We start from the raw sequence: 23,231 nt of genomic DNA, 5'->3' as shown, positions 1-23,231 counted from the left end.
GTAGGGAGACCTCTGAATGGTGCTCCAATAAAATTCCTTTAAGATGGGGAAGTGGCGGACCATCACTGCCCTCAATCTCCTTAGGAAATCGAGATTCTGCTGTGCATTCTTCTTCAGGGACATGTTATTAAGGGACCAGGTGATGTTATCCTTGATATGAATGGCGTGATTATCTCCTCCCTAGGGGAGCCATGTATTCACAGAGGGGGATGGTCCATCTGCACTTTCCTGATAGAAACTTAGAAGGTAGGTGCAGGAGTAGGCCATTCGGCCCTTCAAGCCTGCACCGCCATTCAGTATGATCATGGCTGATCATCCAACTCAGAACCCTGTACCTGCTTTCTCTCCATACCCCCTGATCCCTTTAGCCAGAAGGGTCATATCTAACTTCCTCTTAAATATAGCCAATGAACCGGTCTCAACTGTTTCCTGTGGCAGAGAATTCCACAGATTCACCACTCTCTGTGTGAAGAAGTTTTTCCTCATCTTGGTCCTAAAAGGCTTCCCCTTTATCCTTAAACTGTGACCCCTCGTTCTGGACTTCCTCAACATCGGAAACAATCTTCCTGCATCTAGCCTGTCCAATCCCTTTAGAATTTTATACATTTCAATAAGATCCCCCCTGAGTCTTCTAAATTCCAGTGAGTATAAGCCTAGTCAATCCAGTCTTTCTTCATATAAAAGTCCTGCCATCCCAGGAATCAATCTGGTGAACCTTCTCTGTACTCCCTCTATGGCAAGAATGTCTTTCCTCAGATTAGGGGACCAAAAGTGCACACAATATTCTAGGTGCGGTCTCACCAAGGCCTTGTACAACTGCAGTAGAACCTCCCTGCTCCTGTACTCAAATCCTTTTGCTATGAATGCCAACTTGCCATTTGCCTTTTTCACCGCCTGCTGTACCTGCATGCCCACCTTCAATGACTGGTGTACAATGACACCCAGGTCTCGCTGCACCTCCCCTTTTCCTAATCGGCCACCATTCAGATAATAATCTGTTTTCCTGTTCTTGTAACCAAAGTGGATAACCTCACATTTATCCACATTAAATTGCATCTGCCATGAAATTGCCCACTCACCTAACCTATCCAAGTCACACTGCATCCTCTTAGCATCCTCCTCACAGCTAACACCGCAGTCCAGCTTCATGTCATCCACAAACTTGGAGATGTTACATTTAATTCCCTCGTCTAAATCATTAATATATATTGTAAACAACTGGGGTCCCAGCACTGAGCCTTGCGGTACCCCACTAGTCACTGCCTGCCATTCTGAAAAGGTCCCGTTTACTCCCACTCTTTGCTTCCTGTCTGCCAACCAATTCTCTATCCGCATCAATACCATACCGCCAATACCGTGTGCTTTAAGTTTGCGCACTAGTCTCCTGTGTGGGACCTTGTCAAAAGCCTTTTGAAAATCCAAATATACCACATCCACTGGCTCCCCCCTATCCACTCTACTAGTTACATCTTCAAAAAATTCTATAAGATTCATCAGACATGATTTTCCTTTCACAAATCCATACTGACTTTGTCCGATGATTTCACCTCTTTCCAAATGTACTGTTATTACATCTTTGATAAGCCACTCTAGCATTTTCCCCACCACCGATGTCAGACTAACCGGTCTATAATTCCCCGGTTTCTCTCTCCCTCCTTTTTTAAAAAGTGGGGTTACATTAGCCACCCTCCAATCCTCAGGAACTAATCCAGAATCTAAGGAGTTTTGAAAAATTATCACTAATGCATCCATTATTTCTTGGGCTACTTCCTTAAGCACTCTGGGATGCAGACCATCTGGCCCTGGGGATTTATCTGCCTTTAATCCCTTCAATTTACCTAACACCACTTCCCTACTAACATGTATTTCCCTCAGTTCCTCCATCTCACTAGACCCTCGGTCCCTTACTATTTCCGGAAGATTATTTATGTCCTCCTTAGTGAAGACAGAACCAAAGTAGTTATTCAATTGGTCTGCCATGTCTTTGTTCCCTATGATCAATTCACCTGTTTCTGACTGGAAAGGACCTACATTTGTCTTGACCAATCTTTTTCTTTTCACATATCTATAAAAGCTTTTACAGTCAGTTTTTATGTTCCCTGCCAGCTTTCTCTCATAATCTTTTTTCCCTTTCCTAATTAAGCCCTTTGTCCTCCTTTGCTGGTCTCTGAATTTCTCCCAGTCCTCAGGTGTGCCGCTTTTTTTTGCTAATTTATATGTTTCTTCTTTGGATTTAATACTATCGCTAATTTCCCTTGTCAGCCACGGGTATACTTCCTTCCCTGGTTTATTCTTTTGCCAAACTGGGATGAACAATTGTTGCAGTTCATCCATGCGATCTTTAAATGCTTGCCATTGTATATCCACCGTCAACCCTTTAAGTATCATTTGCCAGTCTATCTTAGCTAATTCACGTCTCATACCTTCAAAGTTACCCTTCTTTAAGTTCAGAACCTTTGTTTCTGAATTAACTATGTCACTCTCCATCTTAATGAAGAATTCCACCATATAATGGTCACTCTTACCCTAGGGGCCTCGCACGACAAGATTGCACACTAACCCTTCCTCATTGCTCAATACCCAATCTAGAATTACCTGCTCTCTAGTTGGTTCCTCGACATGTTGGTTCAGAAAACCATCCCGCATACATTCCAAGAAATCCTCTTCCTCAGCACCCTTACCAATTTGGTTCACCCAATCTATATGTAGATTGAAGTCACCCATTATAACTGCTGTTCCTTTATTGCATGCATTTATAATTTCATGTTTAATGCCATCCCCAACCTCACTACTACTGTTAGGTGGCCTGTACAATACTCCCACCAGTGTTTTCTGCCCCTTAATGTTATGCAGCTCTACCCATATCGATTACCCATCCTCCAGGCTAATGTCTTTCCTTTCTATTGCGTTAATCTCCTCCCTAACCAGCAATGCTACCCCACCTCCTTTTCTTTCCTGTCCATCCCTCCTGAATATTGAATATCCCTGGATGTTGAGCTCCCATCCTTGGTCACCCTGGAGCCATGTCTCTGTGATCCCAACTATATCATATTCATTAATAACTATCTGCACATTCGATTCATCTACCTTGTTACGAATGCTCCTCGCATTGACACACAAAGCCTTCAGGCTTGTTTTTACAACACTCTTAGCCCTTATACAATGGTGTTGAAAAGTGGTTCTTTTTGCTTTTTGCCCTGGATTTGCCTGCCTGCCACTTTTACTTTTCACCTTACTAGTTTTTGCTTCTACCCTCATTTTACAGCCCTCTGTCTCTCTGCACTTGTTCCCATCCCCCTGCCACATTAGTTTAAATCCTCCTGAACAGCAGTTGTCCTGATGTCCACAATGATTTCCTTGTTCTTCTCCATGTTTTGACTTAGCTTGTTCTTCTCACATCAATCCACCTGCCACTCCATGTCCTCTCCATCCTCTGACTCACAATTGTTTATATGTGTGTGTGTGTGTGTGTGTGTGTGTGTGTGTGTGTGTGTGTGTGCGCGCATGTGTGTGAATAAAAGCCTATGGAACTACAAACTCTGTTTAGCGGAGCGAACAGAGCAAGTATAAAAACACTTACCTGTGCATTCACAGGCCCCTCCCACTGCAACACACCTCCTACTCAATCCTGTCTGTGAGGCCTCAAAGTACCACATCCAAGTCCCACCGAATGTTCTCTGGTTATACAGTCCCCGGAGATTGAAACTCTGCAGTAATTGGACCAATACACAGTGCAAGGTGAAGCCACCAAATCAGAACTAATCATCTCCTGTCACCACTCTTCATGAAGCCCACCTCTGTGTTTACAAAACTTCCATGTTCCCACTGTAGTTTTCCATTTTCAAGCTTTTATTCTCATTGTGGAAATGATAAACTCAGTAAAGAAGTCACCATCGCCTCCAGGTGACTGATGTCCAAGCCGCTCTTTAACATCTGAGGGGCCCATTGATTATTGGGTCCTGATATCATGGTGAGTGCTGGAAAAGAGCCCACTCAGGTGGGGAGAAATGGCAGATGCCCATGTAGAGACAAAAGCAAGAGGTTATAGGTAGAGCAAACACGAGGAAATCTGCAGATGCTGGAAATTCAAACTGCACACACGAAATGCTGGTGGAACACAGCAGGCCAGGCAGCATCTTTAAGGAGAAGCACTGTTGACGTTTCGGGCCGAGACCCTTCGTCAAGACTAACTGAACAGAGAGATACTAAGAGATTTGAAAGTAGTGGGGGGAGGCACCAGAGGGAGATGGAGAACAGGCAAACAGCTAAATATGTCAGGGATGGGGTAAGAAAGGGAGGAGGGACATTAACGGAAGTTAGAGAAGTCAATGTTCATGCCATCAGGTTGGAGGCTACCCAGCCGGTATATAAGGTGTTGTTCCTCCAACCTGAGTTTGGATTCATTTTGACAATAGAGGAGGCCATGGATAGACATATCAGAATGGGAATGGGACGTGATCTCCCTCCTGGCACTTATCCTTGTAAGCGGAACAAGTGCCCTTACACTTCCTCCCTCACCACCATTCAGGGCCCCAGACAGTCCTTCCAGGTGAGGCAGCCAGAGTAATCAAAGACCTATCCACCTCAGACAATGTCTCTTCCCTCCTCTCTCATAGGCCAGAATCTACAAAACCCTGAAATCCTGTACCACCAGGCTCAAGGACGGCTTTTCCCTGCTGTTTGAAGACTATTGAATGGTTCCCTAGCAAAATAAGATGGATTCTTGGGCTCACAATCTACCTCGTTATGATCTTACCCCTTATTGTCTACCTGCATTGCTCTTTCTCTCTAACTGTCACACTTTATTCTGTATTCTTTTGTTGTCCTAACTTCATTTTTTATTTTATTGAGATATAATGAGGAACAGCCTCTTTTGGCACTTCATGCTGTCCAGCAATCCTCTAATTGTATTCTGAGTCTACCCACAATACAACCCCACATATCGGCTACTTTTAGGAGGCCTAAATGAATCCCATAATTTTTTTTTACCTTGGCGTTTTCTTAACTCCACCCACAAAGATTCAACATTCTCAGACCCTATGTCACCTCCTTCTAAAGATGTAATTCCATCTCTTGCCAATATAGCCAGACCACCACCAATACCCTCCTGCCTGTCCTTATGATACAAAGTATATCTTTTGATGTTAAGCTCCCAACTATGTCCTTCCTTCAGCCACGACTCAGTGATGCCCACAGTGTCACACCAACCAATCTCTAATTGTGCCACGAGGGCTTCAGATTTATAGATAATTGGGCAGTTTTCCAGGGAAGGTGGGACCTGTTCCGGCGGGATGGTTTACATCTGAACTGGAGGGTGAAAAATCTTCTTGCAGGTAGGTTTGCTAGAGAGGCTCCAGTGGATTTAAACTAGATACGAGTGGGGAGGGGAACCAGAGTGTAGGAACAGATGTATGGGAGAAGGAAGAAAAAGAAGATAGTAAAGTTGTTTGCACCGTTAGAGATAAACAGAGAGGAAGAGGTGGAGAATTTCTTAAATACATTTATTTTAATGCTAGGAGCATTGTAAGAAAGGTGGATGAGCTTAGAGCATGGATTGATACCTGGAAATATGATGTTGTAGCTATTAGTGAAACATGGTTGCAGGGGGTGTGAGATTGGCAACTAAATATTCCTGGATTTCGTTACTTCAAGTATGATAGAATCGGAGGGACAAGAGGGGGAGGTGTTGCCTTGCTTGTCAGAGAAAATATTACAGCGGTGCTCTGGCAGGATAGATTAGAGGGCTCGTCTAGGGAGACTATTTGGGTGGAATTGAGGAATGTGAATGGTATAGTATCACTTATAGTGGTGTATTATAGACCACCTAATGGGGAGCGAGAATTGGAGGAGCAAATTGGCAAGGAGATAACAGATATTTGTAGTAAGCACAGGGTTGTGATTGTGGGAGACTTTAATTTTCCACACATAGACTGGGAAGCCCATACAGTAAAAGGGATGGATGGTTTGGAGTTTGTAAAATGTGTGCAGGATAGTTTTTTGCAGCAATACATAGAGGTACCAACTAGAGGAGGGGCAGTGTTGGATCTCCTGTTAGGGAATGAGATAGGTCAGGTGACGGAGGTGTGTGTTGGGGAGCACTTTGGGTCCAGTGAGCACAATGTCATTAGTTTCAATATAATTATGGAGAAGGATAGGACTGGACCCATGGTTGAGATTTTTGATTGGAGAAAGGCTAACTTTGAGGAGATGCGAAAAGACTTAGAAGGAGTGGATTGGGACAAAGAGAGATATCTACAATAAATATAGGCAGCATGGAGTAAATGAGGTGCTCAAGGAATATAAAGAATGTAAGAAGAATCTTAAGAAAGAAATTAGAAAAGTTATAAGAAGATACGAGGTTGCTTTGGCAAGTAAGATGAAAATAAATCCAAAGGGTTTCTACAGTTATATTAATAGCAAAAGGATAGTGAGGGATATAACTGGTCCCTTAGAGAATCAGAGTGGACAGCTATGTGTGGAGCCAAAGAAACGGGGGAGATTTTGAACAATTTCTTTTCTTCGGTATTCACTAAGGAGAAGGATATTGAATTGTGTAAGGTAAGGGAAACAAGTAGGGAAGTTATGGAAACTATGACGATTAAAGAGGAGGAAGTACTGGAGCTTTTAAGGAATATAAAAGTGGATAAATCCCCAGATCCTGACAGGATATTCCCTAGGATCTTGAGGGAAGTTAGTGTAGAAATAGCAGGGGCTCTGACAGAAGGATTTCAAATGTCATTAGAAACGGGAATGGTGCTGGAGGATTGGCATATTGCTCATGTTGTTCCATTGTTTAAAAAGGGTTCTTAGAGTAAACCTATCAATTATCGGCCTGTCAGTTTGACGTCAGTGGTGGGTAAATTAATGGAAAGTATTCTTAGAGATGGTATATATAATTAGCTGGATAGACAGGGTCTGATTAGGAACAGTCAACATGGATTTGTGCGTGGAAGGTCATGTTTGACAAATCTTCTTGAATTTTTTGAAGAGGTTACGAGGAAAGTTGACGAGGGTAAAGCAGTGGACGTTGTCTATATGGACTTCAGTAAGGTCTTTGACAAGGTTCCGCATGCAAGGTTAGTTACTAAGGTTCAATCGCTAGGTATTAATATTGAAGTAGTAAAATGGATTCAACAGTGGCTGGATGGGAGATGCCAGAGAGTAGTGGTGGATAACTGTTTGTCAGGTTGAAGGCCGGTGACTAGTGGTGACTCAGGGATCTGTACGGGGTCCAATGTTGTTTGTCATTTACATTAATGATCTGGATGATGGAGTGGTAAATTGGTTTAGTAAGTATGCAGATGATACTAAGATAGGTGGCATTGTGGATAATGAAGTAGGTTTTGAAAGCTTGCAGAGAGATTTATGCCAGTTAGAAGAGTGGGCTGAACGATGGCAGATGGAGTTTAATGCTGATAAGTATGAGCTGCTACATTTTGCTAGGAATAATCCAAATAGGACATACATGGTAAATGATAGGGCATTGAAGAATGCAGAACAGAGTGATCTAGGAATAATGGTGCATAGTTTCCTGAAGGTGGAATCTGATGTGGATAGGGTGGTGAAGAGAGCTTTTGGTATGCCGGCCTTTATAAATCAGAGCATTGAGTGTAGGAGTTGGGATGTAATGTTAAAATTCTACAAGGCATTGGTGAGGCCAAATTTGGAGTATTATGTACTGTTCTTGTCACCGAATTATAGGAAAGATGTCAACAAAATAGAGAGAGTACAGAGAAGATTTACTAGAAAGTTACCTGGGTTTCAGCACCTAAGTTACAGAGAAAGGTTGAACAAGTTAGGTCTTTATTCTTTGGAGCGCAGAAGTTTGAGGGGGGACTTGATAGAGGTATTTAAAATTATGAGTGGGATAGATAGAATTGACATGGATAGGCTTTTTCCATTGAGAGTAGGGCAGATTCAAACAAGAGGACATGAGTTGAGAGTTAGGGGACAAAAGTTTAGGGGTAACACGAGGGGGAACTTCTTCACTCAGAGAGTGGTAGCTGTGTGGAACGAGCTTCCAGTAGAAGTGGTAGGGGCAGGTTTGGTATTGTCATTTAAAGTAAAATTGGATAGGTATATGGACAGGAAAAGAATGGAGGATTATGGGCTGAGCGCAGGTTGGTGGGACTAGGTGAGAGTAAGTGTTCGGCACGGATTAGAAGGGCCAAGGTGGCCTGTTCCCGTGCTGTAATTGTTATATGGTTATAAAAACAATATCTTCAGTCCTGTACCCTTCGCCCTTATGAATTTTGACTCTGTGGTCCGATGGAATTCTTTGCTCTGTCTGCATTTGTACCCAGTCATTGCCTTTCCCTTCCTTACATTCATGTTACGTTCATCATCCAGTTGTAAACCTGCTGGTTCATCCTCAGCTCCATCATCCTGGTTCCCATCACATGTACTGACATTGTCATCTTCTGAAGTTCATTATAACTGGTAAATCGGTTTATTGTTGTGGTACTCCAGTGTATGTGACAGTAGTAAACCAAACTACCAATTATAATACACTTCAGAAGATGTTTTAAGATCCCAGTATACTTATTATCACAGTATGTATACATATACGATCTAGAGGTATGTCTCCTTACAGGTAGCCATAAAACAAAGAAACCCAAAAGAATCCATTAAAAAAGCAGACTGTCGAACACCCAATGCACAGAGAGAAGAAAAACAGATCATGCAAACAGTCAAAGCAAGCGAACAGTGATCAGAACCGATGTCCACAAAAGAACGCCTGTCAACCGACATGAAGCCGTGGACTCTCAGTTCGGTGCCGAGCTGAGTAAGTATCAGGGAGAAGCGAGCTGAACCAGACCATCTCTCGCCTTGGGCTCCCACACCCTGACCTTCAAAATCTGTCGACTGAAGAGTGTGAAAAGTTATCAAAAAGATAAATCTCCTGGAGGGCTGCATAAATGCAAATTCTTTCTTATGTTGATGCAAAAGGTACAGAAAGCATGATCAGGTTTAATATCACCGGCATATGTTGTGACATTTGTTAAATTTGTGTTAGCTGTACAGTGCAATTCATGATAAATATTGAAAAAACTGAATTACAGTAAGTGTATATTTATATATTAAATGGTTAAGTTAAAGTAACTCCTGCAAAAATGGAAATAAATAAAACAAAAGTAGTGAGGTGGTGTTCATGAGTTCAATGTCCATTTAGAAATTGGGTGGCAAGCTGTTTCTGAATCACTGAGTGTGTGCCTTGAGGCTTCTGTACCTCCTCCTGAGGGTAACAATGAGAAGAGGGCATGTCTTGTGTTGGGGGTCCTCAATGATGGGTGCTGCCTTCTGAGGCTCTGCTCCTTCAAGATGTTTCAGATACTACGGAGGCCAGTACTCACGATGGAGCTGACTCTCGACAAGTGACTTCAGAACTGAAATTGAACTGAGGGCATTTTTGAGGGCGATTATTTTGTTTTGATGAAGGGTCTTGGCCCTAAATGTCAACTGTACTTTTTTCCAGAAATGCTGCCTGGCCTGTGAGATCGTCCAGTATTCTGTGTGCGTTGCTTGGATTTGCAGAATTTGAGGATTTTCTCTTGATTTTGTTTTCATTGTTGCCTGAGATCAGCAGTGAGAACAGAGAGAAACACAAGAGATTATTAATAGAAGTCATGTTTAATTGCTCACCTTATCAATTAATAGTCAATAATATGCACTTATTACTGATTCTCTTTTGTTGACAGAGCATTTTTGAATATGTTTACTAATCTGATTATTATCCATTTGAGTAAATAATTCCCCAGATCTGAATACCCTTGAAACTATTATAAAAATAGTTTGAGATGATTTGTCCTGTTCCGTGCTTCAGCCTGCGATTCCAAAGTTTAATTTCACTGAGTTTTTGAAGAGTCGGATTAGCTTTATATGTCACAAGGACAGTACATGGAAACATTGAAACGTACTGTGAAATACATCATTTGTGTCAATGACCAACACAGTCCGTATACGTGCTGGGGTGGTCTGCAGGTTTCAGCATGCTTCTTGTGTCAATATAGCAGGCTGACAGTTTATTAATTCTAACTTGTACATCCTTGGAAAGTGAGAGGAATACAGAGCACCCGGAGGAAATCCACGCGGTCCCAGGGAGTACGCAAAAACTCCTTCTAGACAGTGGCAGGAAATGAATCCCAATCTTACAGCTGGCACATTACATGGTTATGCTAACCTCTCGATACTGCGCTGCTAATTTTTTTTAAAGAACTTTTCACTTTGATGGAACTGCTGGGTCTAGTTATTGGAGAGTGTGCAAAAGTGGTTTACCAAGATGTTTCCTGGATTAGAGTGTATGTGATTTAAGGAGAGATTAGACAACCTTGTGTCATGTTCTCTGCAGTGGAGGAAGCTGAGCGGAGACCTGATATATTTTTATAAGTTTATGTTCAGTCGCCTCTGTATGAGGTACCTCCTATACCTGATAAAGTGGTCACTGAGTGTATGTTTGTGGTCTTCTGCTGCTGTAGCCCATCCACATCAAGTTTTGACATGTTGTGTATTCAGGAATGCTCTTCCGCTCACTATTGTTGTAACATGTGGTTATTTCAGTTCATGTCACCTTCCGGTCAGCTTGAACCAGTCTGGCCATTCTCCTCTGACGTCTCTCATTAACAAGGCATTTCTGCCCACAGAACAGCTTCTCATTGTATGATTTTTGCTTATTGCACCATTCTCTGTAACGTCCAGAGATGTGCATGAAATTTCCTGGAGATCAGCAGTTTCTAGGGTACTCAAGCCACCCCATCTGGCACCAACCATCATTCCACGGACAAAGTCACTTAGATCACATTACTACCCCATTCTGAGCTTTGGTCTGAAGAACAGCTGAACCTCTTGACCATGTCTGCATGCTTTTATGCATTGAGTTGCAGCTACATGATTGGCTGATTAGATATTGGCATTAATGAGCAGGTGCATGGGTGTATCTAATAAATGGCCTCTGAGAGTATGAGAGGGATAGATAGCCAGCGAGTGTGTCACCACCCACAGCTCCAATCTGCTAATTAAAGTTGCTGACAGGACAGCACTGATTGTCCTAATCTCAAATAATAATGAGGCAGCCTACAGAGAAGAAGTCATCACCCTGACACCATGGTGTCAAGAAGACAACCTCTCCCTCAATGTCGCAAAAATGAAGGAGCTGGTTGTGGACTACAGGAGGAATGGAGACAGGCCAGCCCCTGTCGACATCAATGGATCTAGGGCTGAGAGGGTGAACAGATTTAAGATCCTCGGCATACACATCACTGAGGATCTCATGTTATATTTGTTGTGCATACCATTTACTATAAATTAATATAAGTTGCATATTGCACATTTAGACAGAGACCTACTGTCTACTGTCTAAGACCTACTGTTAAGTTTAAAGCAGATGTATGGGCAAGTCTTTTACACGGAGACTGTTTGATGCTTGGAATGAGGCCCCAGGGAATATTGAAGGCCAAAGGGACTCTTCCTGTGCTTTGCTATTCATGGGTTTATGAACTGTTCAGACATCTGATGGTGAAGGGGGAGGAGGTGTTCTTAAATCATTAAGAGTGAGTCTTTAAGAAGTTAGGATAGGTATATGGATGTGTGGGTGCAGGAGGGCATTGATGTGGGTGTGGGAGCTGGAATCAGACAGAAGACTAGACTGGCATGGGCTGGATTGGATGCGGGGCCTGTCTCTGTGCTGTAGTGTCTATGACAATCGGAATCACGACACTTCTTACTGCAGTGTCCATGATGATCGGAGTTATAACTCTTTGTACTGTAGAATCGATGGCAGTAGGATTTGATTCTTTGTAGTGTGATGTCGATAACAATCGGACTCGTGACTCTGGATAGATTATGAAACCATATGTTTTGCTTCTTTTCTGTTTGTTTTTTTTTGTCTTGAATATGATTCTGAGATGTTTGGGCCTGTGGTTTCCATTTTGGAAATCGTCAGGGTGTTCTGGTGCTCTGTGGTCGCTGGCAGGATCATGAGGATACGTCTGCAGGATGGCCCTCAAGTCGATGCTCGACTCCATTTTGTGGATTAAAGTTTCCATTGTTCACCGATTAAAACAAGTAGAGACGTTGAAATATCAAGCGAATGCGGCAGGTGAACACCTGCTGCCAGAATTTTGATCGCTGGTGGGATTGCTCTGCTGTCAGAGAAGGGATACTACCTTTTGAACACTGGTGTCAGAGTGGGAAAACCCAGGTTTTCTGCATTTTGGATTTGGACTTGGACTATAGATTTTTTTTTTAGACTTATAGTATTTTATATTCAATGTTTTTTGCCCGATTTTTCACATTCGTTGTGTGTGGAGAGGAGGATTTGGAGATTGATATGCCTGTTCCATTTTGTCCATTTCTTTGTGCGGGAGGTAGATATTTAGGGGTTGTAGATCGAGCTACCATTCTTTTCTTTCTTGGTTTCAAGAGACTGGATAGGCTGTGTCTGTTTTCCCTGGAGTGAAGGAGGCTGAGGGGTGACCTTCTGGAGGTTTATAAAATCACGAGCTGTTGTACATAACGTGAATAGTCACAGTCCTTTTCATGGTCTAGAAATAAAAGGTAGAGGTTTAAGGTGAGATGGGAAAGATTTAAAGGGGACCTGAGGGGCAATGTTTTCCCCCATGTAATGTGGTGGGTATATGGAATGAGCTGCTAGAAGTAGAGGTGGAGGTAGGGAGAATTAAAAATATTTAGCAATGTACAACAATAGGAAGGGTTTGGAGTCAGAGAATTTCAGAAGAATAAAATAAGTTTCAATAAGTGATTTTACTGTCAGAGAAAGGCATACAATATACATCCTGAAATTCATTTTCTTCCCAGACATCCACAAAAACAAAGGAGTTCCCCAAGGAATGAATGACAGTTAAAACATTAGAGCCCCAAAGCCCCCCCAACTCCCCCTCCCATGCACAATCAGCTGCAAGGCAACTTCCACCCACCACCCACCAGCAAAGATGCATCAACACCCTTCACTGATCAATCAGTCGTGCAGCAAAGAATCAATGAGGACACAGACTTGCAGTACCCCAAAGAGTACTCGTTCACCCAGTAATTTGACATACCACAAGCTCTCTCTCTCCCTAATAAGGGAAAAAGGGGTGTCCCGTTTCACATCGAGACAGGAGGCATAACAAACAACTCACTGATTTACGATGTTACAAGTCGGTTGCTTTGCTTTTTCTGAGCTCTGCGCCCGGAGATTTGGCACCAAGAAGGTGCAGCTCCCCGAGCACACGACCCCTGGCAGCCAACCCGCTGCTCCCGATGTTCCGTGTTCTCCCGCGATGCTTCAGTTTGCGGCACCGGCCTGGAATCAGCATGTCCCCGGAGACATGAAATCCCGGAACAGTGTAAGCACGCTCGTCTTCCAGGCCGTATCCTTGGGCTATCCTCATCTGGACCATGATCCTCCCCATTCATGTACTTATCCAAACTTCTCTTAAATGTTGCAATCAAACTCGAGTCCTCCACTTCCACTGACAGCTCATTCCACACTCTCACCATCTTCTGAGTCATGATGGTCCCCTCTCAAATTTTCCTTAAATATTTTACCTTTCACCCTTAACCTATTTCCTGTACTTCCTGTCTTATCCAACCTCAACAAAAAATGCCTGCTTCCATTGACAATATCCATTCCCATTAACATTCTGTACACAACTATCGAATTTCCTCACGTTCTCCTTCGCTGCAGGGATGAAGTCCAGGTCGATGCAACCTTTCCTTGTTCCTCAGTTCCTCAAGTCCTAGCAATACCCTTGTAAATTTTCTCCGTCCTCTTTCAATCTGCCTGATACCTTTCCAGTAGATAGGTGACCAGAACTGCACACAATACTCCAAATTTGGCCTGACCCACGTCTTAGACAACTTCAAGACAACAGCCCAGTTATCTGATTTATGAAGGTCAATGTGGCAAAAACACATGTCAGGCAGCACAGTAACGCAGAGGTTGGTGCAACGCTTTACAAAGCTAACTGTAAATTAGGGATCGATTTCCCATGTTGTGTGTAAGGAGTTTGTACATTCTCCCTGTGACCATGTGGATTTCTTCCCAGTGCTCTGGTTTCCTCCCACATTCCAAAGACTTTTGCCTAGGGTCAGTAAGTTGTGGGCATGCTATATTGGCACCAGAAGTGTAGCGATACTTTCAGGCTGCATTGCACAATCCTCGCTGATTTGACTTGACACAAATGACAGATTTCCCTGCATTTGAGAAAGTCTGCAGATGCTGGAAATCCAAAGCAACACTCATAAAGTGCTGGAGGAACTCAGCAGGTCAGGCAGCATCTGTGGAAGTGAATAAACAGTCAATGTTTAAATTTACTCTGGTCTTTGAACTTAGTTGGATGTCACAAAATTATGAGAGACATAGACATCATAGCCAGTCAATGACGCCATCCTCCATTCTTTGTCAGGTCTCACTGATGTAGAGGAGGCCTCAATGGGAAAACCAGATAGAATAAATGACTGTGGTGGATTCACAAGTAAAGGGCTACGTCACCTGGAACTACCTCACCTGGAAGGACTGTTTAGGTCTCAGTCATTTGATAAAACAGTTCTTAATCTAATTTCTGATTGTGTTATCTGTGATAAGACTTTAATTCCACAGCACTTAACATACTTTATTATAAATCAACTTCTATATTGAAGGGTGTCCTGAATAGAATGTGTTTTATCAAAGATAAACTGATCACGAGGACAATTATATTTACTTCTCATGTGGAATGATTGTATCTGTGTCCATGTGACAATGATTCCTTGAGTATATATATTAGGGCTCAGAAGCCCGATGTCAGATTCTGAAAGGAATCCAATCGATTCAACATGAAGTGGTTACTCCTTGCCTTTGTATGCATCCAGCTCTCTGATGCCGTCTTCAGGTAGGATCATTTTAACCAAATCTTAACGGTTTTGGCAATTAATTTTTCTCCCCAAGGAACAATAACAGATGCTGACATTCTTAACTTATTTCCCACTTTACAGAGTTCCTTTACGTAAAGGAAAATCTGCCCGAGATGTTCTTCGGGAGAAGGGATTGTTGGAAGATTTCCTCAAGAAACATCCATATGATCCCTGCACAAAGTTCAAAGGTGCTTGTTCCATTGAAACTTTGGCATCAGAGGAGCCTATGACCAACTACATGGATGTAAGTAATCCTTGACTGCTATGATCTGAAATGTGGGGTGAAGGAACTCTTGACCTTCTTAATGAAAATGGTGTAACATTTCTATTGTTTTTAGAGCGAGTTCCTATTTGAAGAGAACAGGGAGGTGCAGAAGGAATAGTCCCTTCAGAATGCTGATGGGGGAGCAGTGGTGGGGAGATGAGTCCAGTGGTGGAATCCTGTAGAGTCTGATAGAAATGATGGGGTATGATCCATTGAATGTGGAAGCTAGTCAGGTGGAGGGTGGGGACAAGAGGAACCCTATTCCAGTTGCTGCTGGGAAAAGAGTTGGTGTGATAAGAAGTGGAAAATTGGTAACACGGTGAATTGGTTTCTGATTAGTAAAATTCCACCTATCACCTCCCAGCTTCTTATTTCATCCCGCTCATACTCCCACCCACAGTTCTTCCCTCTTACCTGGACGTACGTATCAGCTGCTAGTTTGCACTCCAGCCTCTCTTACTTCTGTCTTCTTCCCCTTTCCTCTCCAGTCTTTATGAAGGCAATCACACTTAATCTGAGTAACCAAGGACATCTTGTTTTTGCCGACAGCTGTCATACTACGGAGCCATCAGCATCGGTAACCCCCCACAGAGCTTCACTGTCGTTTTTGATACTGGCTCATCCAACCTCTGGGTCCCATCAGTCTACTGCAGCCAGACACCATGCGGTAAGAAAATATAACATTGATATTAACATATTTACCAGTTCTGACACTGAGGTAGGGCCCTCTGGAGTGTTAGAGAATAGAGGGACCTAGAGATACAAGTACATGTATCCCTGAATGTGGTGTCACAGGTAGACATTGTGGTGAAGAAGGGTTTTGGCATTCTGGCCTTCATCAGTCAGGGTATTGGGTATAGAAGATCAGATGTTGCTGAGGCCACAGCTGGAATATTGTGTACAGGTTTGATCATGTCTCTACAGGAAAGATGTTGTTAAGCTGGAAAGCATGTGAAAGGGAATTATGAGGACATTGCTGGGACTCGGTGTACATTATATGTTAAATGAATGTCGCACCATTGAAACAGATGTTGAATTGTTTTGCTTCCATCAATGACACAGTCCATGGACGTGCAGCAGACAGCCTGCAAGTGTTGTCTTGCTTCTGCCCCCAGTGTAGCGTGACCTCAACTTTGTCTCCCTCATGTCTTTGGAATGTGGGTGGAAACTGGGGCTCTGGTCTGGTGAGGGGTAGAATGTTTGCAACTTGGCTGAAGGGGAAATCTCGGAGTCTGCCAGCCCTGCGATGCTTGGTGTGCTTTTGACGAGTCTTAGGGAACTATTGACCGGGGTTTGTTTGGCACAGGGTGATATATTGAAACTTTTTGTTTCATTGATGAAATGGATGTTTCTTTGCAGTGAAGCACCACAGATTCAACCCATCCCAGTCCTCAACCTTCCACACGAATAATAAGTATCTGTCCATCACGTATGGGACAGGAAGTATGACCGGTTTTCTGGGATATGATACTCTGAGAGTAAGTGAACTCTTCACCCTCATAACTCAAACCACAGTGATACCTCTACTGCAAAACTCAGAGATCCAAACTGATACAACATTCTCAATATTATTGAAGACTATTTAATACTTCTTATTTAATTTCATTCATATATATATATATATATACATACATACACACACTATATATGTATGTATTTACTGTAATCTGTAGTTTGTCTCTCTATTATTGTACAGCAAACTCAAAGTTAACAAATTTAACGACATATCAGAATCAGAATCAGAGTTAATATCACCGACATATGTTATGAAAATTGTTCAGTTTACAGAGGTAGTGCAACGAAATACATGATGAATAAATATGGAGAGAAAGAACTGTGTTACTCTAAGTATATATATGTTTATTAATTTTAATCAGAAATAAGTAATACAAAATAAGAGAATAAAAAATGTACTCACTTAAAAACCTGGGGGAACTCAGCAGGCCAGGCAGCATCTAGGGAATAGGGTACAGTTGATATTTTGGGCCAAAAACCATGCTGAACATGTATCAGTTCAGCATGAATTGTCCTTTAGTCCTTCTCAACATCCTCTAGATTCTAGCTCTTGAATAATTTACAGTGACCAATTAACCAATCAATCAGCATGTCTTTGGGGAATGAGAGAAAATCAGATCAGACAGAAAGAACCCACCTGATCACAGGGGGTGATCTACAAACTCCATGCGGGAAATACCAGAGGACGGGTTTGAACCTGGGTCACTGGCATTGTGAGGCAGCAGCTCCATGAGCTGTGCCCATGTGCGGCCTGACAGGATAAATATCTGATTAATTTCTCTTTAAATCTGTCTCACCAGCTTTCTAACCTTGTGATCAATGGACAAGAGTTTGGATTAAGTGAGACCGAACCCGGCGGTTTCTTCTCCTACTGTAATTTCGACGGTATTTTGGGCTTGGGCTATCCATCACTTGCGGCAGAAGGAGCCACTACAGTGTTCGACAACATAATGTCTCAGCATCTGGTTTCACAGCCACTCTTTTCTGTCTACTTGACAAGGTTAGCACTTTGTAACTCCTTCCTTCACTACCGGAGAATCTGTAATGTGACATGTTAATTTGGTTGGTACCAACATCACTTCTTCTTCTGACGATTCTGGTTATTTATTTTAGTTCAATGGGATTCTAGGAAATAAATCGAGAATATAAAATAGGGATGATGTTGAAAACTTAAAAAGCAGATTACTGGGTCCGATCCAACATGTCAGGTCAGGGCTGATGACGTTAATTGAACTGGAAGTTGAAGACATTTTGGTCTCCAGTCAGATAAAGATGTCCATCATTCTTAGAGTTTTATTGTTACTTCAGCTTGGACAACTCATTTAAGGTCTAGAGTGACTTGAATACGTGGATAGGAAAGGCTTAGGAAGACATGGAACAGACGGGGGCAAGTGGGATTGGTGTAAATGGTGAGCATGGATGAATTGGAGTAAATGCCCCTTTTCCATGCTGTGTGACTCTATAAATGCATGTTTTTGTTGCAATATTAATGAAATTATTCCTTTAAAGATTTAAAGATTAGCTTTATTTTTTGCATGTATATTGAAACTTGCTGATGTGTTTCAGGGATGTGCTGGGGACAGCCTGAGAGTGCCACCTCACTTCTGGTGTCTACACATCGTGCCTACAACTTACTAACCAAAATCTGTACATCTTTTGAGCGTTTAAATCTGAGATATTCTTATTTAACGTTGTTTTCCAGGACAAATGGTGAATCTGGAAGTGAAGTCCTTTTTGGTGGAATTGACTCAAGCCGCTACACTGGCCCAATCTACTGGGTCCCTGTTACCCAGGAGGCCTATTGGCAAATTGAGATCCAGAGGTAAGTGGTATCTCCATCTGCGGTATTCTCTCACTGATCAGCCGTTGATGATTAACTTTCAGTGAGTTGAACGAGTTATATAGTTAGAATTTATAGAGAAAACAATTGTTAGAGTCATGATGAGGCTACAGTGTGGATGGAGGAGCAACTCCTGATATTCCATCTGGGCAGCCTCCTCTCTGCTGGCATGAACATTGATTTTTCTAACTTCCGATAATTTTTCCCCATTCCCCTTCTCTCTTTATCCATTACCTGTTCTGGGTCCCCTCTCACCCCTTCTCCTCTCCTTACATCTCGCAAGTCATCTCTCATCCTCTGTTGGTCCAAAGAGAAAATCCCTAGCTCACTCAACCTACCTCATGAGATATGCTCTCTAATCCAGGCAACATCCTGGTAAATCTCCTCTGCACACTTTCTAAAACTTCCTCATCCTTCCTATAATGAGGCAATGAGAACTAAACACAATAGTCCAAGTAGAATCGAACTAGATATAACGAATACTTCAGCTTGATGACGAGATTTTCCAAATTATTTTCTTGAATTTCGGACTCAATTCTGAACTGCTTCTACAACCCATACACGCAACTTCAAGAACTCCTAAACTCATATTCTCAGTTTTAGTTATTTTAATTGGCACAATTTGTCATTTTTGCACATTGATTGTTTGTCAGTCTTTGCTTATTGATAGCTTTCATAATATCTATTGTGTTTCTTTATTTGTCTGTCATTGAATCTCAGGGTAGTACAGTACAGGGTGACATATACATACTTTGATAATAAGTTTAATTTGACTCTGATTTTGGCAATAAATCCAAATCAGCATTTTTGGCTAACACTATGATGTTTCTCCCTCAGAGTGACAGTCAACGGCCAGATTGTGGCTTGCTCTCAAGGTTGCCCTGGCATCGTTGATACTGGAACTTCTCTTATCGCTGTTGGCGGAAATTACATCGGCAATATTCAGCAAAGCATTGGAGCAACTCCAAATTATTATGGCCAGGTAGGGGCTGATTGTCCAGTGGTCTGTGCTCAGATGGCAGCTGTAAATTCAGTATACAGACAGCACATTGAGTTAATGAAATGCCAGCAGCAGTGATTGTGCAAAGAATGTGCTCAGTGAGAAATGGCTAGGATTACCATCTCCATTCACAATGTAACGACCACGAATCGTTGGATGAACTCAGCAGGCCAGGCAGTTTCTATAGAAAAGAATAAACAGTCAATGTTTCATACCGAGTGGCTTCAACAGGCCTGGAAAGAAAGAGAAGTTAGAGTAAGAAGGTGGGGGAGAGGGACGGAAGAGGGACAAGGTGATAGGTGAAATTGGTGGGAGAGGGGTGAAATAAAGAGATGGGAAGTTGATTGGAGAAAGAGATAAAGGGCCGGAGAAGGGGGAATCTGATAGAAGAGGACAGAAAACCATGGAAGAAGGTGAAGGGGAAGAACAGGAAAGGGAGATGATGGACAGGTAAGGAGATCAGGTGAAAGAGGGAAACAGGAATGAGGAATGGTGAAGGAGTGGTGTGTGGGTGGGGCAATTTCCAGAAGTGTGAGAAATCAGTGTTCATGCCATCAGGTTGGAGGCTATCCAAATGGAATATAAGCTGTTGCTCCTCTGACTGATTGTGGCCTCATCGCGACAGAAGAGGAAGGAGGCCATGGATTGTGTTTTATCATCATTGTACATTCAACCTTTCTCTATTAGTTGTAAAAGCATTAAAGCATGGAAATACACATTGGGTCAGGCAGCATCTGTGGAGAGAGAAATAAAGAAAAGAGAGTCTTTAGATGCTGAAAATCCTGATGAAGGGTCTTTGCCTGAAACATCAACTGTTCATTCCTCTGCATAGACTCTGCCTGACCAGTTGAGTTCTTCCAGCATTTATAGTGAGGGAGAATTAAAATAGTGATACACGTTGATGACTTTACATCAGAAGTGGCCAGTTTTGGAAAGTCTGTCGATCAGAAATGACTGATTTCACCAATGATTTCTGAGGACTGTAACAAACCTAATTATTAGATGATGTGGTCTTACTAATGTAAGATCAGAGAAAACAAAGTCAGAGTAGGAATGGGATGGAAATTTAAAATAACAACTTTCTTGGAAGTTAGGGTCATCCCTGTGGTTTGAATTAAGGTGCTATGCAAAGTGGCTACCCTATCTGCCTCTGGTTTCTCTGGTGGAGGTGAGGCCACAGAATGAACACCCAATGCGCTAAATTTAAAAAGAAGTGTGGCGAGGATGTTTTCAATAGTGAGGGAGTCTAGGACCAGAGAACACAGCCTCAGAATAGAAGGATATCCCATTAGAACTGTTATGAAGAGGCATTTCTTTAGCCAGAGGGTGATGTATCAGTGGAAGTTGTTGGCAAAGTTGGCTGTGGAGGCCATGTCAGTGAATATATTTAAAGCAGTGTAGACAGTTTCTTGATTAAGGGGAAGGCAGACGAATGGGGTTGAGAGGGAATGTAAGTCAGCTATGATGAAAAGGCAGAGAAGACTGGATGGGTTGAATGGCTCAGTTCTGCTCCTATGTCTGATGGTCTAAATATTGTTGCTCTTCTTTCACAGTACACCATAAATTGCAACAATATTGGCAATATGCCTGATGTGGTCTTCACCATCAATGGATATGACTTCACTCTTCCTGCCTCAGCCTACACACTGAAGGTACGTGATTCATCAAACACATGGGGGATGAGAATTTCAAGGGATGCATTCATTAACCTTGCACGGTTTAATGACACATGTTATAATGATCATTTATTGAGTGGACACTTGACCTGGTGTTAATTGCTCTCCATTTCCTTCCAGACCAGTTACTCTAACACGGTCAACTGCGACAGTGGATTTAGCGGCACTGGTGGAAACCTCTGGATTTTGGGAGATGTCTTCATTAGAGAATATTACTCCATCTTCGACAGAGGAAACAACCGAGTGGGATTGGCTAAGGCCATCTAACTTGCCCCTCAATATTCCCATTGAAGGTCCATCCCAGTTCAAATTTGCAGGTTGATTTAAGCCATCTCATTTGTCATCTGACCATACAGTATCAAAGATCAGGGTGTCACTTTCAGAATCCTGAAGGTGAAGCCACCGTATTGAATGCTGGGTTTTTACTTAAAGGAAAATGCGAAAAGAGGGGTAACTGAAATAAGTGCCTGGCCAGGATGGGATTTTAAAGGACCAATCTATGAATTTTGGGTCTGGACTGGATATGCAAATATTGAGATCATGTAATTATGCCTCTTCTCAGATTGCCTAGCACCTTTCCTCTCTTCTTTCCTGATTTCCCTCTTCAGCTGTGGTTTCCAGTGCTTCACTCCTGAACCATTCTCATGGAGTGAAATCTGGTTCGATGTAAACGTGAGCTGAACATCACACAGCCTATTGTTCTATCCTGTGGGATATATCTATAAATAGTTCATAAAAATGTTGAATAAACTTTAATCATGAGATGCATATTACAAGAATTCCAGTTCCTTTTTCTTTGAATGAGTGTGTGTGTGTGTGTGTGTGTGTGTGTGTGTGTGTGTGTGTTTAAAGTCAAGTCAATTCTATTGTCATTTAACTATGGACTTGTATACTGTGAAGAGAGATAATGTTTCTCTGAACAGGGTGTAAAGCACTATAGTACATATTACACACAGTAACTTATGAAAGTATGAATGAAATCTACAGATGGATTACACACAAATAAACAATGCAAAGTGCATAAACTAAATGTTGTAAGTTACAGAACAGATGAACCAGTGACATTTTTGAATGCAATGCATGAGGGAGTTCAGAAAGCTAATGTCCTGAGGGAAGATATTGTTCCCATCCTGACCGTTTTTGTTTTGATGCATCGGTGTCTCTTGCCTGATGGTAGAAAGTCAAACAGGGTGCTGGATGATGGGTGGGATCCTTGATAGTACGAAGGGCCCTTTGTACGTAGCGCTTCTGATAAATGTATCGGATGGATGGTAGGGAGACCTCTGAATGGTGCTCCAATAAAATTCCTTTAAGATGGGGAAGTGGCGGACCATCACTGCCCTCAATCTCCTTAGGAAATTGAGATTCTGCTGTGCATTCTTCTTCAGGGACATGTTATTAAGGGACCAGGTGATGTTATCCTTGGTATGAATGGTGTGATTATCTCCTCCCTAGGGGAGCCATGTATTCACAGAGGGGGATGGTCCATCTGCACTTTCCTGATAGAAACTTAGAAGGTAGGTGCAGGAGTAGGCCATTCGGCCCTTCAAGCCTGCACCGCCATTCAGTATGATCATGGCTGATCATCCAACTCAGAACCCTGTACCTGCTTTCTCTCCATACCCCCTGATCCCTTTAGCCAGAAGGGTCATATCTAACTTCCTCTTAAATATAGCCAATGAACCGGTCTCAACTGTTTCCTGTGGCAGAGAATTCCACAGATTCACCACTCTCTGTGTGAAGAAGTTTTTCCTCATCTTGGTCCTAAAAGGCTTCCCCTTTATCCTTAAACTGTGACCCCTCGTTCTGGACTTCCTCAACATCGGAAACAATCTTCCTGCATCTAGCCTGTCCAATCTCTTTAGAATTTTATGCGTTTCAATAAGATCCCCCCTGAGTCTTCTAAATTCCAGTGAGTATAAGCCTAGTCGATCCAGTCTTTCTTCATATGAAAGTCCTGCCATCCCAAGAATCAATCTGGTGAACCTTCTCTGTACTCCCTCTATGGCAAGAATGTCTTTCCTCAGATTAGGGGACCAAAAC

At 42.4% G+C, this 23,231-nt stretch overlaps 1 protein-coding gene across 1 annotated transcript; it reads left to right on the top strand.

Annotated features, from left to right (window-relative positions):
- The first annotated feature begins 14,764 nt into the window (after positions 1 to 14,764).
- Positions 14,765 to 21,956, top strand: LOC140717322 (pepsin A-like). Its single transcript, XM_073030796.1, has 9 exons — positions 14,765 to 14,870; positions 14,974 to 15,136; positions 15,707 to 15,824; positions 16,517 to 16,635; positions 17,473 to 17,672; positions 18,375 to 18,494; positions 19,350 to 19,494; positions 21,066 to 21,164; positions 21,309 to 21,956. The coding sequence occupies exons 1-9, from the start codon at positions 14,815 to 14,817 to the stop codon at positions 21,453 to 21,455; spliced, it is 1,167 nt and encodes a 388-aa protein (XP_072886897.1). The 5' UTR covers positions 14,765 to 14,814; the 3' UTR covers positions 21,456 to 21,956.
- The last annotated feature ends 1,275 nt before the right edge of the window (positions 21,957 to 23,231 follow it).

Source organism: Hemitrygon akajei, chromosome 27 (assembly GCF_048418815.1).
Source record: "Hemitrygon akajei chromosome 27, sHemAka1.3, whole genome shotgun sequence".
Taxonomy (NCBI): domain Eukaryota; kingdom Metazoa; phylum Chordata; class Chondrichthyes; order Myliobatiformes; family Dasyatidae; genus Hemitrygon; species Hemitrygon akajei.
This window is presented reverse-complemented; position numbering and strand designations above follow the sequence as displayed.